This window comes from Melanerpes formicivorus, unplaced genomic scaffold (genome assembly GCF_026170545.1).
Source record: "Melanerpes formicivorus ecotype bairdi unplaced genomic scaffold, bMelFor1.0.p_v2 SCAF_1, whole genome shotgun sequence".
In the NCBI taxonomy this organism is placed as follows: domain Eukaryota; kingdom Metazoa; phylum Chordata; class Aves; order Piciformes; family Picidae; genus Melanerpes; species Melanerpes formicivorus.
Window position 1 is genome coordinate 64,870,868 of NW_027142353.1, and position 19,836 is coordinate 64,890,703.

The 19,836-nt window shown below is 48.0% G+C and overlaps 1 protein-coding gene across 3 annotated transcripts in view; it reads right to left on the minus strand.

The window, feature by feature from the left end:
• HEPHL1 (hephaestin like 1) overlaps positions 1-19,836 on the minus strand; it is a 47,824-nt gene that overhangs the window by 12,985 nt on the left and 15,003 nt on the right. For all 3 annotated transcript variants that reach the window (XM_068145572.1, XM_068145581.1, XM_068145590.1), the window contains 9 exons: positions 19,517-19,696; positions 16,098-16,352; positions 13,617-13,785; positions 12,527-12,666; positions 12,225-12,356; positions 7,077-7,288; positions 6,474-6,624; positions 4,949-5,161; positions 2,761-2,977 (listed from right to left, as the gene is read on the minus strand). In XM_068145572.1, coding sequence (XP_068001673.1) covers positions 2,761-2,977; positions 4,949-5,161; positions 6,474-6,624; positions 7,077-7,288; positions 12,225-12,356; positions 12,527-12,666; positions 13,617-13,785; positions 16,098-16,352; positions 19,517-19,696 — 1,669 coding nt within the window. The remainder of the gene's footprint in view (positions 1-2,760; positions 2,978-4,948; positions 5,162-6,473; positions 6,625-7,076; positions 7,289-12,224; positions 12,357-12,526; positions 12,667-13,616; positions 13,786-16,097; positions 16,353-19,516; positions 19,697-19,836) is intronic.

Sequence of the window (19,836 nt, forward strand, 5' to 3'; positions counted from 1 at the left end):
TGCCCTCCTGCTTCTAGGTATTACACAGGGCTGGATGATTTCCCAGCATAAAGATAAAATTATATATGCATTTTCCTTTCTGCACCTGGCAGAGGATACTTTTTGTGTCCCCCATGTTTGTGCAGTCCCCCCAGTTTGTTTTTAGCCTGGAGAAGAGGAGGCTCAGGGGAGGTCTTATTGCTGTCTACAGCTACCTGAAGGGAGGTTGCAGCCAGGAGGGGGTTGGTCTCTTCTCCCAGGCAACCACCAACAGAACAAGAGGACACAGTCTCAAGCTATGCCAGGGGAAGTTTAGACTTGAAGTGAGGAGAAAGTTCTTCACTGGGAGAGTTGTTGGCCACTGGAATGTGCTGCCCAGGGAGGTGGTGGAGTCACCGTTCCTGGAGGTGTTCAAGAGGGGATTGGATGTGGCACTTGTTGCCATGGTTTAGTCATGAGGTCTGTGGTGACAGGTTGGACTTTGTCATCTTTGATTTCTCTTCCAACCTTGGTGATTCTGTGATTCCCTGGTGGGAGCCCAGAGGGCTGACTCGCCAGCAGAGGACGCTCGCCACCAGTTGCGGAGGAGAGCGGTCACCCTCTGTCTCCTGGCAGCTCGTCTCCGAGGTGCCCCTGGCAAGGGAGTAGCCAGGTTGGCTCACAACGTATTAAATAAAAGGAAAAAATGCCCCTGGAATACTGCTCATTGTAGTAATCCACTGTGTGTGCAGCAGCAGCCTTTGCCAATACCAGAGTTAACACATTCTTTACACACATTTCATCACCTGTGACTCTTCACGTCTATTTTCTGCCAGCTGGGCTGTGCTCTTCCTTTGGGCAGGCTGCAGTTTTCATAGTTTCATAGTTTCATTCAGGGTTGGAAGGGACCACAAGGATCATCTAGTTCCAACCCCCCTGCCATGGGCAGGGACATCCCACACTACATCAGGCTGGCCAGAGCCTCAGCCAGCCTGGGCTTAAACACCTCCAGGGACGGGGCCTCAACCACCTTCCTGGACAACCCATTCCAGGGTTTCACCACTCTCATGGTGAAGAACCTCCTCCTTACATCTAGCCTGAATCTCCCCACCTCCAGCTTCATTGCATTCCCCCTAGTTCTATCACTACCTGAGATCCTGAGAAGTCCTTCCCCAGCCTTCCTGTAGGCCCCCTGCAGATACTGGAAGGCCACAATTAGGTCACCTCGGAGCCTTCTCTTCTGCAGACTGAACAGCCCCAACTCCCTCAGTCTGTCCTCACAGGAGAGGTGCTCCAGCCCTCTGATCATCCTGGCCCTTCTCTGGACACACTCCAGCACCTCCACATCCCTCTTGCAATAGGGGCTCCAGAACTGGACACAGTACTCCAGGTGGGGTCTCACCAGGGCTGAGTAGAGGGGGAGGATCACCTCCCTTGACCTGCTGGCCACACTTCTCCTGATGCAGCCCAGGATCTGATTGGCTTTGCGGGCTGCAAGTGCACATTGAGAGCTCATGTTGAGCTTTTTGTCCACCAGCACCCCCAAGTCTCTCTCCTCAGGGCTACTTTCCAGCCAGTCACTGCCCAGCCTGGATTTGTGCCTGGGATTGCCTCGACCCAGATGCAGGACCCTGCACTTGCTCTTATTGAACTTCATGAGCTTGGCTTGTGCCCACCTCTCCAGCCTGTCCAGGTCCCTCTGGATGGCCTCCCTTCCCTCCAGCGTGTCTGCTGCACCACACAGCTTGGTGTCATCAGCAAACTTGCTGAGGGTGCACTCAATGCCACTGTCCATGTCACCCACAAAGATGTTGAACAAGACAGGTCCCAGGACTGATCCCTGCCACTTTTTCTAACATTTATATTTGAAATAGGCTCTTTGTTCCACTTTGGAATAAGTGGAATGAGGAACATATTTCTAAGAAAAAGAATCAAAGTGGTCTCAGAGAGACTTCCCTATGCAGCGTGATCTGGAACACCTATCTCCTGCACATGGTTTTTATTCCATAGCACAGTGCAGTGCAGATGTGGTCCCCTCGCAGTAGTCACTGCCTTCTGATTTTTCCAGGGGAGACAGGGGCTGAAGCAGGATTGCCAGCTTCCTAATGTATCTGCATTGCTTGCAGAGGCTCATGTCTGGGACAGGTGCCTGGTCTCTTCTCTGTGAAATGAGCACTGTGGCAGAGGGGCTGGGGAGAGTGAGGAAGACAGAGGAGAGGACTGGAGGGCATCGCTGTGGCAATGAGCCTGGGCTGGAACTCACACATGGATTTTGGAGCATGAAAGCTTTCTTGGCTTCACTAACGTTACAAGACACTCTGAGGAGAGAACATTTGAAAGCAGTGCCTGTGAACTAGTCTGGTCTGAGGGGGTCTAGGGGGAATGGAATGAAGCTGGAGGTGGGGAGATTCAGGCTAGATGTGAGGAGGAGGTTCTTCACCATGAGAGTGGTGAAACCCTGGAATGGGTTGTCCAGGGAGGTGGTCAAGGCCCCGTCCCTGGAGGTGTTTAAGCCCAGGCTGGCTGAGGCTCTGGCCAGGCTGATCTAGTGTGGGGTGTCCCTGCCCATGGCAGGGGGGTTGGAACTAGATGATCCTTGTGGTCCCTTCCAACCCTGAGTGATACTATGATACTATGATGATACTATGAAGATGTCCCTTTATAAAAGCATTTCCTCTTATTTTATTCAGCAAGGAGAGAGTCCTAAAACGTGTGAGACTGGCTTCCTGAAAGGATGCTTCAATGTTTCTCCTCCACTATAAGTGCATGCCATGCCCACAAGCATTTTTTTCCTCTGGATACCTTTCCTCATAGATGCTGATGTTGTAAAGCCCTGGTGCTGCGCTCTTGTTTGAGGCATAGTCCCACTCCACCTCCTCGGCAGCGATGTAATACAGCCTCATGGCTCCATGCTGCTGCTGCTGACCTCCGCTGGTATTACGGCAGCTGCTGACCTCGTAGAGATGTTTCATCCCACCAACAAAGTGATCAAAAGTCCTGCAAACCACTTTGAATGTGCCTGGAAATCAAAGCACGAGAGATTCAGACAAATTGAAAAGCTTCTGAAAGGAGTTTCTCACATTAGGTCCTGTACTTTGCCTGTCCTCAGACAAAACTATTCTAGGATGCTGTATGGCAAGTCAAGCAAGGAGATGCCTGTATAGAATCATTTAGGTTGGGAGAGACCTTCAAGATTTTTTACTCCTACCATTAACCTATCACTGCCAACTCCACCACTAAACCATGTCCCTAAGTGCCACATCTAGATATCTTTTAAATACCTCCAAGGAAGGTGACACCACCACTTCCCTGGGCAGCCTCTTCCAGTGCCTGACAACCCTTTTGGTGAAGGAACTTTTCCTAATATCCAACTTAAACCTCCCCTGGCACAACTTCAAGTCATTTCTTCGTGTCCTGTCACTTGTTACTTGGGGGAAGAGATTGACCCCCAGCTTGCTACAATCTCTTTCCAAGTAGTTAAAGAGAGTGGTGAGGTTTCCAGTTAGCCTCCTTTACACCAGATTAAACAACTCCAGTTCCCTCAGCCACTCCTCATGAGACTTATTCTCTAGGCCTCCACACCAGTTTTGTTGCCCTTCTCTAGATATGCTCCACCACCTGAATATTCTTCCTGTAGTGAGGGCTCACCAAGTGCCAAGTACAGGCAGACCATCAGTTCCCTGTTGCTGACTACACTGTGTCTAATACAAGTCAGAATGTTGTTGGACCTCTTAGCACCTGGGCACATTGCTGGCTCATTCAGCTGCCTGTGAACCAATGTCCCCAGGTCCATTTCCACCAGGTAGCTTTCCAGATGCTCTCCCCTAAACCTGCAGCGTTGCTTGGTGGTGTTGTGACCCAGGTGCAGGGCTCAGTACTTGGCCTTGTTGAACCTCATACAGTTGTCCTTGGCCCATCAATCCAGACTGCCCAGATCCATCTACACATCCTCAAACACATCAACACTGCTACCCAACTTAAAGTCATCTGCAAACATACTGAGGGTGCACTCAATTCCCTCATCCAGATCATTGATACAGACATCAAATAGAACTGGCCCCAAAACTGGGCCCTGGGGAACACCACTTGTGACCAGCCACCAACTGGATTTAATTCTGTACTCCAACACAGTTTGGGCCTAGCCAGCCAGTTTTTCACCCAAAAAAGCATATGCCCACCCAGCTGTGAGCAGCCAGTTTCTCCAGCTGGATGCTGGTGGGAAATGATGTCAGAAGTTTTACTAAGGTCTAAGCAGACAACATCCATAGCCTTTCCCTTGACTACTAAGCAGGTCACCTTGTCATAGAAGAAGACCATGTTAGTCTTTCCAGTCTTTCTGAAGAAGATCCAAAAACTATTATTGAAGTCCTGAAATACCTAAATGATGCTATCTACATAGCAGTGAATTTTATCTTTGCTAAAAAACAAACCCCAAAACCTGCTATAAGAGTTGTAGAAAACCTGTGAGCAACCCTTTAGCTATCTCTCTGCCTGCTTCTCAGCTTATCCCAAGGTGATCAAAGCCTCCACTCTTTGGTGCACATACACATTCATAGCACTTTCCCAGAAAAGTAGCCCAGCCTGAATTCTCAGCTACACCAGGTCCCCATCTTCTCCATGCTTTCAGGCTCCCTCATGCAGAGCAGAGCAGAGCAGAGCATCTCAAGTGGGGTCACCATCACTGGAGGTGTTCAGGAGGAGGCTTGATAGGGTGCTTGGTTGCATAGTTTAGTTGATTAGATGGTGTTGGATGACAGGTTGGACATGATGATCTTGAAGGTCTCTTCCAACCTGGTCTATTCTATTCTATTCTATTCTATTCTATTCTATTCTATTCTATTCTATTCTATTCCATTCCATTCCATTCCATTCCATTCCATTCCATTCCATTCCATTCCATTCCATTCCATTCCATTCCATTCCATTGCCGTTATGTTGGTTGCCTGGTTTCTACACACACCACACCACCATGATAAGTTCATGAACGTACCCACACGGTCTGGCTGCATCAGTGCTGTCCCTGATAAGTGAGGGAATAAGGCCAGCCCATCTCTCCTTGTCCCTCTCAGGTCAATGGTGTTACCCTGAAATTGAACCCCATGCATGTCGTAGTGACTGCCCAGTCCGATGAGGTGCCAGGAAACTTTGTCATCCTTGCACATGGCCAGGCCTGGCAGATTGCCATACAAGTAGCCATTGACAGCTGGAAGAGAAGGAGAGAGCCAGTGAGGTTGGTGGAAACACATTTAACACAATTGACATATAACACATTAACATTTAACACATCTATGTGCCGTGTTCTACACATTGGCCACAACAACCCCATGCAGTGCTACAGGCTGGGGTCAGAGTGGCTGGAGAGCAGCCAGGCAGAAAGGGACCTGGGGGTACTGGTTGATAGTAGGCTGAACATGAGCCAGCAGTGTGACAAGGTGGCTAAGAAGGCCAATGGCATCCTGGCCTGTATCAGGAATAGTGTGGCCAGCAGGAGCAGGGAGGTCATTCTGCCCATGTACTCAGCACTGGTTAGGCCACACCTTGAGTCCTGTGTCCAGTTCTGGGCCCCTCAGCTTAGGAAAGATGTTGAGTTGCTGGAAGGTGTCCAGAGAAGGGCAACAAAGCTGGGGAGGGGTTTGGAGCACAGCCCTGTGAGGAGAGGCTGAGGGAGCTGGGGTTGCTTAGCCTGGAGAAGAGGAGTCTCAGGGGAGATCTTCTTGCTGTCTACAACTCCCTGAAGGGAGGTTGTAGCCAGGTGGGGGTTGGTCTCTTCTCCCAGGCAACCAGCACCAGAACAAGAGGACGCAGTCTCAAACTGTGCCAGGGGAGATTAGGCTTGAGGTGAGGAGAAAGTTTTTCACAGAAATAGTGATTGGCCATTGGAATGTGCTGCCCAGGGAGGTGGTGGAGTCACCATCACTGGAGGTGTTCAAGAGGGGATTGGACGTGGCACTTGGTGCCATGGTTTAGTTAGTCCTGAGGTGTTGGGTGACAGGTTGGACTTGGTGATCTCTGAGGTCTTTTCCAATCTTATTGATTCTATGATTCTATGACCTTCATTGTCTGAGTCAATGCCAAGGGCATCAGTGAAATTTAAATCACCAGTGCCTGACTCTGGCATTATGCCAATTTATATGTCCAAGTGTTGTACCTAAAAGCTATACTCTGCTCCCTTTCACCAGATGCAGTTGGCAGGTAGATGTATCCATTGTTAATGTGCCTGGGGTTTCAACATGCCCTCCATGGTTTAGTTGTTGCCATGGGTTAGTTGTTTAGGTGGGTTGGATTGGTTAATGGGTTGGATTGGTTGATGGGTTGGACATGATGATCTTGGAGGTCTCTTCCAACCTGGTTTATTCTATTTGATTCTATTCCAAGGGCTGGCCACAAACTGAGAGCTTTCTCCCTCACCCTCCAGTGCACTGCAATCAGCTATAAATGATGATAGCATCTGCCAATTCATCTTCCTAAGATGATTTCAGAAAAGCTAGCATTAACAGGTATTAAACATTCCCTACCATGCATTTTGTTGGATTCCTTGAAATCTGCATCATTTTCATCTACTTTTGAAGGGTCTCCAGTAAATGTTTCAATATTCTTGTTCAGATACCAGCTGTCATTCTCATCAAAGATCGAAAACAGGAGGTAAAATTCTCTGTCTATTCCTTTCTGTAGCCAAGAAGGGAGCCCAGACATAAAAAGAAAAGAAGAGTTTATACAGAATTAGACAAGTTAAAGTGGGGTTTTTCCTTTTTAACAAAGCTTTCTCTCCTCTCAAAATTTCAGCTGTCTTGTGGGGCTCCTTGCAGAGACAAGAACTGACACCCTCCCATCCACCAGAAGGATAATTAAAGTGTCCATTACTTGCTTAGGGTGGAAAGATGCCTTCATTACTAATAAGCACATAGAAAAGATGGAAAACCTAGGGATGAGCCAGAATTCTCTGGGCTGGCAGTTTCACCTTCCTAATTATCCTTTCAAGTCAGTTTTTACCCTGAGGAACGATATTTGTTTAAGCTCTTAAAACTGAGCTGGGAAGTGGGGGAATTGGCCCCTATGGGAACCCCCTTGCAGTTCACCACCCTGCCGTTAGGAACAAGCCAGATGTCCGCTTTGGGCACCTGCGTCCCATCGTGATTCAGCGTGTTCTTCCTGCAGACCAGCAGAGGCCCCACAAGGCCGGAGTTGGTGTCTTTGACAGCATCAGTGGCTGAGTAGTACAGATAGGTCAGGCATGGAGGGTCACTCCCTGTTGGACCTCCGTTTTCAGGAACCCTCCATTTGTACGTGAAGGTTTCACCTGGCTTAACGTGGGCTCCTGGCTTCAGATAGCCTGCAGAGAGAAAACCGAGAGGCATCAAGGTTATGGGAAGGTTTTGTCTTCCTAAACACAGTTGTTAGCTGGGAGTGAGACATAGCTGTTTCTTTCTGAGGACAAGCTCCTTCTTGCAGCCACAGCTGGAGCACTACCCTGAAGTATGGGCGCTTGTGCCACGGGGACATCTCACTGGAGTCCTGTGCCATAGGGATAACCACATTGGTTCCTTGCAGAACAAGGGTAGCTGCTTCACCCAGACACTTTCTGGCACTATCTGCATTATCTAGCTGCAATCAGACAAAGCATGCAGAGCTCACCCGTCTGCTTAAATGGCTGCTTCTGATGTTTGTAACTTACCTGCCTGATCGTGAGATTCACCTGCAGCATGAAGGCAGACTTGGCTTTTCATTAGGCACCAAAGCAATTACATCAGCAAACAGAGCTGCAACTGTGGGTCTTTGGAAATTCAAAACAAATCTGATCTTAATCATTGCTTCTTTTTGATTTGGTGGCAGCACACAGGAGCCTCTGTCAAAGCCTTCAGAGGGTGGTTGCTATTACTTTCTGTGGAAGCTACTGTTAAAGGATTTGGGCCATTTTCTGCTGCTGGGCACAGGGTGGATGCAACACCACTTGTGTAACTCAGCCACTGTAAAAGAGTGTTGATGTCCACTCAGAGAGGACTTACAAAAGAAACTTGAAAGGAAAGTTATGAAAATGGGTCAGCCTTGCACTCTTTGTGGAGAAGGTGCTGAGTATAAACTTTCTGGGCCTTGAAATCAGTCAGATAAAATCTGAAATTTGGGTGAACATTTAGGCATCCACTGACTGGATTTTCTCTGTGTGGTCAGGTGTGTCTGGTGGCAGCAGACAGCCCTGATCCAATATTCCTCTCTAGCACTCTGAGAGAAGACTCTTGAAAGCTTAGGCAGGTGAAAACAGCGGTGTTACATGTGAACACATTCTATTTTCCACAAAACCAAACACCAAGGAGGGAACTGCTTCAACAGCATCTGTTACTACTGGATGCATCCTGCAACAGTGCTGTGAGAGACTAAATCTTGTCTCTTGATTTATCACAGTATCACAGTATCACTAAGGTTGGAAGAGACCTTGAGGATCATCGAGTCCAACCTGTCACCACAGACCCCATGACTAAACCATTGCACCAAGTGCCACATCCAATCTCCTCTTGAACACCTCCAGGGATGGTGACTCCACCACCTCCCTGGGCAGCACATTCCAATGATGAAGGACTCGCTCGGTGTAGAACTTTCTCCTCACCTTGAGTCTAAACGTCCCCTGGCACAGCTTGAGACTGTGTCCCCTTGTTCTGGTGCTGGTTGCCTGGGAGAAGAGACCAACCCCTTCCCAGCTACAACCACCTTTCAGGTAGTTGTAGAGAGCAAGAAGGTCTCCCCTGAGCCTCCTCTTCTCCAGGCTAAACAATCCCAGCTCCCTCAGCCTCTCCTCACAGGGCTATGCTCAAGGCCTCTCCCCAGCCTTGTTGCCCTTCTCTGGACACGTTCAAGTGTTTTGATGTCTTTCTTAAACTGAGGGGCCCAGAACTGGACACAGGCCTCAAGGTGTGGCCTCACCAATGCAGAGTACAGGGCACAATGACTTCCCTGCTCCTGCTGGCTACACTATTCTCAATGCAGGCCAGGATGCCATTGGCCACCTGGGCACACTGTGACTCGACAAAGATAAAATCACCTTTGCTGCTGGGCCAGACAATGGACCGAGGCCACTGCTATTGATACTGTAGGGAATATGCACAAGACAAGGTAATCTCCACACATCAGGTACCCTAGTAAGGGAGGATGGTGAGACAAGGGATTCATCACCTGGCCCCTGATGTGTATTGGGTGTGTGGGCAGGTAAATGGAGAAGGAGGAGGTGGAGCCCCCCCCCCGCCCCCGCCTTTCTCCAGATCCCTGTCCAAACACAAAGGAATACACAGGAAGATTTTCTGGGGAACAATACCTGGACACTTACCTAAGGACTAAAAAACTGTATAAAAAGACTTGAGCAACTACTGGCTCAGTAGAAGGAAAACACAGGAGGAGGAAAACACAGAAGGAAAAGATCTGGACAATGCCGTTGAGAAGGAAAACATGAGAGAAGGAAAAGCCTGGGGCAATGCTGCTCTGAAGAAACTTGAGAGAACACCAGGAGAGAGAAAAATGACAGAGACATCACCATGGAGCCTGGAAGAAGCAGACCTAGAGGAACTCTCTCTCCGTGTCCTAAGTTCCACCTGCTGCAACTCATGGAGCTGAAGAGGCTGCTCAGAGAACAACATCTCTTCTACAGCCAAAGCTGCAGCACCCTTCCTCTACAGAGCCAACATCTCTTCTACAGCCAAAGCTGCAGCACCCTTCCTCTACAGAGCCAACATCTCTTCTACAGCCAAAGCTGCAGCACCCTTCCTCTACAGAGCCAACATCTCTTCTACAGCCAAAGCTGCAGCACCTTTCCTCCACAGACTCAAACTGTCTTGGGGGGTGAGGGGTGTGGTAATATAATTACTTTCCTCTTCTCTCTCCCTCTTCTCTCTCTCCCTCTCTATTTTCTCTCTCTCCTTCTGATCCATCCACTTTATTGTGTAATAAATAGCCCAGCTGTTGATATTTTGGCTTCATTTGTGCCTCTGATTTCATAACAGGGGAATATTCAAAAGAACTGAGTCACTTTGCCTCTCTGGACTGAGACAAGTGCTCAAGAAGGAGAACATCCCTTTGGAGTTAACACTCCTCTGAGGCTGGGCAAGCGGCAAACACAACGTGGAAGAGTATTTCCTGAGAATACAATTAGAAACAAACGTTTGCAGGTCAATAAATCTCTGTAGGGACATTTGCACACAGAATTTCCACATGAGTAAGCTGCACTCAGGCAATGCACAGTCTCTGACAAATCATTTACCTTCAGTGGAAACCTAGAGTCCCTGTAGGGCCTCTGCATGTATACACCCATTGCTAGACATGATGGAAATCCAAGACATCAAGGGTTATAAGGAAAGAAGAAGGGGCAGAAAGATTGTTGATGGATCTGGAATAAGCTTCCTCTCCAAACACCCAGAGGTGAGCAGTGCATGCTGCTGCTGAACTGTATTGATTCCATTGGAATGTGCTGCCCAGGGAGGTGGTGGAGTCACTGTCCCTGGAGGTGTTCAAGAAGGAATTGGATGTGGCACTTGGTGCCATTGTTTAGTAGTCAGGAGGTCTTGGGTGACAGGTTGGACTTGATGATCTCTGAGGTCTTTTCCAACCTTATTGATTCTATGATTCTATTGTTTTACTCCACACCCAAGTGTGCAGCGCTGATGGGCACTCTTACTGGGGAACATTAACTGAAAGGGCTGTGAGCAGAGGGAAGCTGCACTTCCATGAGGGAGTGACATCTGACATGGCTGGCATTAGGATGTGTGCAGAGAACTTCAAGACTAAACTCAATCTGGCTGTTCTGGGAGGCTGCCTGGCAAATTTGTTGTGTCGCAAGGTCGGTAACTAAAGACAGCAGCATTTAATAATGCCTTCTGTATTGGTTTATTATATGATGTGATGAGTTTTACATGGTGACCTAATTACCTCAGCACAGTTCTCAAAAGAGGGATTATATCCTGCGAGTTTCTTTCTGGTGTGTTGCGTTGGAAACAAAGTCATTTAGGCAGCAATAAACCTACCTTTCCTTTCAGTGCTGCAAATGCACCATAATCTTTTTCAGAGACCACAATGTTGTTTCTGTAGACTCTAGGGATGTGATTCAGCTCACCTTATTTGAGCCACCTGAAGCTTACTCCCTAACTAAGTCCCTAACTATTCAGGGGCTTATTCTGCCCCTGTACACTGCACTGGTTAGGCCACACCTTGAGTCCTGTGTCCAGTTCTGGGCCCCTCAGTTTAGGAAAGATGTTGAGTTGCTGGAAGGTGTCCAGAGAAGGGCAACAAAGCTGGGGAGGGGTTTGGAGCACAGCCCTATGAGGAGAGGCTGAGGGAGCTGGGGTTGCTTAGCCTGGAGAAGAGGAGTCTCAGGGGAGACCTTCTTGCTCTCTACAACTACCTGAAGGGAGGTTGTAGGCAGGTGGGGGTTGGTCTCTTCTCCCAGGCAACCAGCACCAGAACAAGAGGACACAGTCTCAAGCTGTGCCAGGGGAGGTTCAGACTGGATGTTAGGATGAAGTTCTTCCCAGAAAGAGAGGTTGGCCATTGGAATGTGCTGCCCAGGGAGGTGGTGGAGTCACCATCACTGGCAGTGTTTCAGAGGAGACTGAATGAGGCACTTGGTGCCATTGTTTAGTTGACTAGATGGTGTTGGGTGATAGGTTGGACGTGACGATCTCTGAGGTCTTTTCCAACCTGGCTAATTTTATTCAATTCAGTTCAATTCAATTTGATTAATTTCATTATTTCATTTCATTTCATTTCATTTCATTTCATTTCATTTCATTTCATTTCATTTCATTTCATTTCATTTCATTATTTAATTTCATTATTTCATTTCATTATTTCATTTCATTATTTCTATTCTATTCTATTCTATTCTATTCTATTCTATTCTATTCTATTCTATTCTATTCTATTCTATTCTATTCTATTCTATTCTTTCTCTTCTCTTCCATTCCATTCCATTCCATTCCATTCCATTCCATTCCATTCCATTCCATAACTGCAGTATTAGAATTAATACAAATTGGATTGTGCTTGTGACTTTTCCTCAACATGGACCCCAGTCAGTTTTTGACACCTTGTCTGGCACATATCCAAGGGAAGAACTATCACACTGGCAGACTGGAGAGTGCCATGGGCTGTGTCTCATAGACTAGGTAAGAACTAATGAGATCATTGCTTCTGGATCTTAGCATCCACAAAAAGGGCAATCTTGCAGAACAGCAGATCTTTAGGTGCAGGTATTCTGGATGTGACAATACAGCAGTACAGTCCAAACTTACCATCTAAGTAGGGAGCACCTTCTGACAGCTTGCTGAAGCTTACACCATGGGCCATAATGCTATAGCTTCTTTTGGCTTTGTTAGCAAAAGTGACTAGAATTGTATCTCCCACTTCAGCTTTTATAACAGGACCTAAACCAACAAGAGTAAGTGAAGGTGTTAGAAGAACCACACTCTAACATACTTCCACCTAAACAAGAGAGGGCTAGCTGTCAGCTGCATGCACAAAATTCCCCTCTGGATCCAAGTGGATCTGCCCTCAAACCTGATGCCATGAGAGAAGGTGAAAGTATTCACTGTACCAAGTATTCCCAGGTGCTTCATGTCCTCTGACAAAACCTTCTTCTTACTGAACGTTGCGTCAGTGTATTCCACATAGCGAACCTTCCAGTACTGCCCTCCTATCCTGTCAGTCCCTCGTGTGAAATATATTGCAGATTCACTGTGGAATTGAAAAATTAGACTGAGTAAATAATTGGAGGTTCAGGCAGAACCCTTCATTTTGGGTAATGATCCCCCCCCAACCCCCAGGACCAGGGAGACAGCAGACTTCCCTAAGAAGTTGGTTCCATCTGTGTATTGGTTCTTGTGCTCCCTTCAGAAGGGAGTCACCAATCACACTGACTTGGTTTTTGGTGGGGGTTTTTGGGTGGTTGGTTGGTGGGCTTTTGTAGAATTAGTTTTGATGCAAGGTGTAGGCTGACTTAACCTTAGCCACACCTCCAAGCTAGACAAACCATTGCCTTCATTATTCAATTCCACTTGCAGAGCTTCGTGCCTGTTACGCAAGGGCACCTGGAAAGGTGAACTTGCAGGTGAGGTGATGTGCCTTCTGGGGTGGACAGGAATGTGTTGCCACATCCCTCTCTCCTTCAAGTGTTCAGTCAGGTGGAGAGAGGACAGGGAATCCTCCATATCATGTGTTTTGTCTGCCTGTTGGGCCTCTCTCAGAGAAGGTGGTTCCAGCCCCTCTCACCCTTGCAGTGACCTAATGTATCATGCGTCTCTAGCCCTTGTTAGCTTTCCCGGGAGATGCTATAATACAATTCATCTTCATCAGTAATAATAGGGGAGGGGAAACTCCATCATTGTAAGTGTGACAGATACCTGAGGAGTCTCCACATAAGGTTATTAACTCTGTGGACTTTGCATACCTCACCAGGGCTCACTTTCTCCGTGGACTTAATAGAGCAAGATAAGTACCTCCAGAAGGCAGCTCTGAGTATCTCAGTTAGAAATCTAACTTCCTGACAAGGCTCTTTAAATCCATTCCTCTCTGCCCCTTTCATTAAAATTAATAACACTGCAAGACCTAGCCCTGGTGAGTCACTGGGGAAGTCTCACCCAGACTCCAGAAATTAAAGCACAACAGGAGAGGACAAGAAATCTTACCTGCCAGTGGCGTTTAAACCTTGCCCAGTGAATTTATCATAACCGTCAGGTCCGTAATTCCAGAGCACTTCTTCAGCAGCGATATAGTATCTCCTCATGTGAGGGAGTGCTGAAGGCTGAGACAGGTTTTTTTGGCAGATCTGAACATCATAGAGTGCCTCCATGCCACCTGGGAGGAGAAAGAATCTAGAGACAATTCTTGGCCAGCTGTGCAGTCAGCAGTCTGATGGATACAAACGCACCTTCAAAACTCATTAGGGGCTGCGTGGATTGGAAACAGCCACCAGAGTGAATTCCTAGGGTGAATTTCTGGGTTTAAAAATCATAGTATCAGTATCAGGCAGTGTTGGAAGGGACCACAAGGACCATCCAGTTCCAACCCCTCTGCCATGGGCAGGGACACCCCACACTAGATCAGCCTGGACAGAGCCTCATCCAGCCTGGGCTTAAACACCTCCAGGGACGGGGCCTCGACCACCTCCCTGGACAACCCATTCCAGGGCTTCACCACTCTCCTGGGGAAGAACTTCTTCCTCACCTCCAGCCTGAATCTCCCCACCTCCAGCTTCATTCCATTCCCCCTAGTCCTATCACTACCTGAGATCCTGAGCAGTCCCTCCCCAGCCTTCCTGTAGCCCCCTTCAGATACTGGAAGGCCACAATGAGGTCACCTTGGAGCCTTCTCTTCTCCAGACTGAACAGCCCCAACTCCTTCAGTCTGTCCTCATAGGAGAGGTGCTCCAGCCCTCTGCTCATTCTCGTGGCCCTTCTCTGGACACCTTCCAGCACCTCCACATCCCTCTTGTAACAGGGGCTCCAGAACTGGAGGCAGTACTCCAGGTGGGGTCTCACCAGAGCTGAGCAGAGGAGGAGGATCACCTCCTGTGCCCTGCTGACAACACTTTTCCTGCTGCAGCCCAGGATCTGATTGGCTTTGCAGGCTGCAAGTGCACACTGAGAGCTCCTGTTGAGCTTCTCCTCCACCAGCACCCCCAAGTCTCTCTCTTCAGGGCTGCTTTCCAGCCAGTCCCTGCCCAGCCTGGATTTGTGCCTGGGATTGCCTCGACCCAGATGCAGGACCCTGCACTTGGTCTTTTTGAACTTCATGAGGTTGGCTTGTGCCCACCTCTCCAGCCTGTCCAGGTCCCTCTGGATGGCCTCCCTTCCCTCCAGCTGTCTGCTGCACCACACAGCTTGGTGTCATCAGCAAACTCGCTGAGGGTGCACTCAATGCCACTTTCCATGGCACCCACAAAGATGTTGAACAAGACAGGTCCTCTCCTTATGCTGGGCCAGATTCTAGAACTCTTCTCTTGCAAGATGATAATTTGTGAGACTCTTCAGTGGGCTTATTTGCTCAAGTCCTTCATCTGGATAAGGATGGTACAATGTGTTTGAGGGTCTGACTGCCTCCTGAAGTGTGCAGAATGGCATCAGCTCCCCTTGGCTTCTATTAAAAGAGAGGCTGGTTATCACTACACTGTTGATAGCCAGAATGGGTGTGGGTTTGGGGTCTCTGTGGGAGCTGGTTGACATCTGGGTGGGGGTTTGGGGTCTCTGTGGGAGCTGGTGGGTGTCTGGGTGTGGGTTTGGGGTCTCTGTGGGAGCTGGTGGGTGTCTGGGTGTGGGTTTGGAGTCTCTGTGGGAGCTGGTTGGTGTCTGGGTGTGGGTTTGGAGTCTCTGTGGGAGATGGTGGGTGTCTCAGTTGTTTCAGTTGTTGTTGTAATTGTTCAGTTAGTAAAAGGAGAAGAGAGGTGTCAAACCCTGCTTCCTCTGAAAGCACCTCTCAGTTTGCTTTTCCAAGCATAACAGGGGCTTGGACAATCAGGGAGATCTATAGCAGCATACCTCTTAAGTCTGATTTGCCTGATGCACATCCCACTGAACTCATTATGCAAGTTCTTAAAAGCAAGAATTATCCCAACTTGTCTCTGAATTCATAATTATACATGCCCTGCCCTTGAGAGGCCTGGTTTATGGTACATGCTTTCAGGCTCTGACACCACACAAGTGTCATCACATCACCATCAAATTCCTGCACTTAAAGCACTCTGAAAACAGACAATTTTTGTCCATTTTCTGTAAGGGGAAAAAAAAAGCTGTGAAGTGTTCAGCTGACATGGTCTTTCTTTATGTGTAAGTCCTTATCTACTAAGGAAAGTGATGATGAAGGTGCCTCCCATTGCTCATCCCTGGTTGACGTAGAAAGCGTGGTGTCAGCACTGGGTCTAGCAAGCCTTCCCCGGGTGAACTGCACAGCTAAGTCATTAGTACTAGCAGAAGTTTTGCCCAACATGCATAATTTCCACTGGTGACTAAACTCATGCTCTTGATGCTTATCTAATGAAACAGTTCCAAACTGTTCAGTTAGTAAAATGAGAAGAGAGGTGTCAAACCCTGCTTCCTCTGAAAGCACCTCTCAGCTTGCTTTTCCAAGCGTAACAGGGGCTTGAACAATCAGGGAGATCTATAGCAGCATACCTCTTAGGTGCTCATTAACCTGGCACGTTATCAACCACCTCCCAGGGCTCCCAGGAGTCATCTCTGCTGTGATGAACGTTGCTGGGAACAAACCGATGACGTCTGCCCTCTGGTCTCTGCTAGTGAACGTGTGGCCGTAGAAATACGCAGCGTGGATGTCTATCTCGCTTCCCATGCCAAACAGGTGCCAGGACATGGAAGTGTCAGCACACATCTCCAAGCCGGGGAGATTGCCATAAATATAACCATTAATTGCTAAAAACAAAAGCATGACACCTTGTGAGAGGTGAAAGAGATGTGCCAGGTTCCTCTGCCCCCATTTCTAAGGATGGTCATTCCTGGTACAGAGAAGCAGCTGTCTGAAGGCCCACATTGAATAAGGCAGTCACTGGCTCTTTGATGAGGACTAACAGAATAGAATAGAATAGAATAGAATAGAATAGAATAGAATAGAATAGAATAGAATAGAATAGAATAGAATAGAATAGCATAGCATAGCATAGCATAGCATAGCATAGCATAGAATAGAATAGAATAGAATAGAATAGAATAGACCAGACCAGACCAGACCAGACCAGGTTGGAAGAGACCTTCAAGATCATTGTGTCCAACCCATCAACCAATCCAACCCACCTAAACAACTAAACCATGCAACCAAGCACCCCATCAAGTCTCCTCCTGAACACCTCCAATGATGGTGACTCCACCACCTCCCCAGGCAGCACATTCCAATGGGCAATCACTCTCTCTGGATAGAACTTCTTCCTAAGATCCAACCTAAACCTCCCCTGGTGCAGCCTGAGACTGTGTCCTCTTGTTCTTGTGCTGGCTGCCTGGGAGAAGAGACCAACATCCACCTGTCTAGAACCTCCCTTCAGGTAGTTGTAGACAGCAATAAGATCTCCCATGAGTCTCCTCTTCTCCAGGCTAAGCAACCCCAGCTCCCTGTCTTTCCTCACAGGGCTCTACTCCAAACCCCTCACCAATTTTGTTGCCCTTCTCTGGACTCGTTCCAGCAAGTCAACCTCCTTCCTAAACTGAGGGGCCCAGAACTGGACACAGGACTCAAGGTGCAGCCTAACCAGTGCAGTGTACAGTGATCAAAAAGCCCAAATTCTCTGGTTGGATCTATGAAAAACTTCCTGGGTGATACCAAAATAGTACAAAATCCAAGTCATCACCAAAAAAGCTCTGATAATTAAGTTAACTTGTTCTGCAGCTATTTAGCATGTCTGAAATCTATTTCCTCTTATGCTGAGTCAGAAACACACCACTATATGCCAGGCTTAAGCAATTTAGATTTGAAAATTATGGTATCAGCCAAAAATCAGTCTAGTCAGCTCTCTGTTCCTCAACTTCCACACGTGACAAAGTATTATGACACTAGGAGAAAAAGACTCATATTTTGTAAAATATTTTACAGAGTACAGAATACAGAATTAACCAGGTTGGAAAAGACCTTTGAGATCATCAAGTCCAACCTATCACCCAACACCATCTCATCAACTAAACCATGGCACCAAGTGCCCCATCCAGTCTCTTCTTAAACACTGCCAGTGATGGTGACTCCACCACCTCCCTGGGCAGCACATTCCAATGGGCAATCTCTCTTTCTATGATGAACTTGTTCCTAACATCCAGCCTAAACTTCCCTTGGCACAGCTTCAGACTGTGTCCTCTTGTTCTGGTGCTGGTTGCCTGAGAGAAGAGACCAACCCCTTGTGGTGGGTTAACACCTTTTTCTGAAAACAAAAGAAGAAAGCAGGGTGGAGAGCTTGCGGGTACTTTACACTCCCTGAAGGGCGTCTCCCCCCTGGGAAAGCTGAGTCTGTTCCACTCCCCCCTCCCTGCCCAGCAAGGGTATAAAAAGCAGGACCTCATAGCTGTTGGATCTCCCTTTTGGCTCCTGCCTCTGCTGGATGAGAGCTACTGCAGCTGCTCTCCTGATCCTCAGCCACGTGGCCGGACCTGATCCTTCTCCCTGCTGCCTCTGTGCCTCTTCAGAGACAGACTGGTTTTGTATTATTTTTTTTCTATTCCCCTCCCATCCATTCTTGTTCCTTGCCCTTGTGAACCTTATTCCCTGTTATTGCTATATATATATATATTTGAAGAAAAAAAAAAAAATTATTTGCCTCTCTACTTCCAAGCTGACTCCAGATTGTTGCTTAGTGGGTTTGCTCCTTACCCTTTTTTTCCCTCCTCTCCCTGTTTGGAGGGAGGAGGTGGGGGGGAAGTGGGGAAGAGATTCTCAGCCTTTTCCCCATTTGAGCTTTTAACTCTCAGTTAAGGCTCAAACCACTACACCCCCCAACCCCATCTGGCTACAACCTCCCTTCAGGTAGTTGTAGACAGCAATAAGGTCTCCTCTGAGCCTCCTCTTCTCCAGGCTAAACAACCCCAACTCCCTCAGCCCCTCCTCATAGGGATTGTGCTCCAAACCACTCCCCAGCTTTGTTGCCCTTCTCTGGACACATTCCAGCAACTCAACATCTTTCCTAAACTGAGGGGCCCAGAACTGGACACAGGACTCAAGGTGTGGCCTAACCAGTGCAGTGTACAGGGGCAGAATGACCTCCCTGCTCCTGCTCGCCACACTGTTCCTGATGCAGGCCAGGATGCCATTGGCCCTCTTGGCTGCCTGGGCACCTGGGCATCATGTTCAGCCTACTGTCAACCAGTACCCCCAGGTCCCTTTCTGCCTGGCTGCTCTCCAGCCACTCTGACCCCAGCCTGTAGCACTGCATGATGTTGTTGTGGCCAATGTGCAGAACCTGGCACTTGGATGTGTTCAATCTCCTGCCATTGGACTCTGCCCATCTGTCCAGCCTGTCGAGGTCCCTCTGGAGAACTCTCCTACTCTGTAGCAGATCAACTCCTGCCCCCAGCTTGGTGTCATCTGCAAATTTACAGACGATGGTCTCAGTCCCCTTGTCCAAATGGCTCCAAATGGCACAAAGTACTATTACAGTATCACAGTATCACTAAGGTTGGAAGAGACCTCAAAGATTATCGAATCCAACCTGAACCAATTGACCAATGGATCCCTGAAGGGCAGGAGTGCTTGTACCAGCCAGCCCACTACCCACAAGGCCCTTTGAGAACTGCTGGATTCTTTCAACACACACATGTCTCACAGTGCTGTGCACTTTGCTTTTCTCTTCTCACAGTCACCAAATGGTTTAAATCTGTTGCCTAGGATAAAATGCCAAACAAGTGGTAGAGCTGGGCATAAAAGCCAAATCTCCCTTCTGCAAATGAATGTATTGTGCTGTATTTAGGTAGAAACTTCAACTCCTGCCCCATTCCTTGCTGACACAGATGAAAAGGAGACATCACAAGGGACAGAAAGTCCTACTGAAATGACAGAAAGCCTGGGCACTGCTGTAGGTCACCATTAACTCAAGAGTCCTGCTCACCATGCATTCTGTTGCTGGTCTGGAAACCTTCATCCTCTTTGTTAACTGTGGCTGGTTCCAAGCAGAAGGTTTTTATATTCTCATCAAGGTACCAGCTGAAGTTTTCATCTACAATGCTAAACATCAGGGCAAAAGCATTAGCAGCACCAGGGCCTTCTACTGAGGTCTCATCTGCAGTTCCTAAATTATAAACAAAAAGGAAAGTGATAAAAAAAGCCTTGGAGGGGATGGAATTTAAAAGTGACAACAACTGTGGAGCACTTGAGGAAATAAAGTGCTCTGCCCCTAATCTATAGGGCACAATGAGTCACCTCATTTCT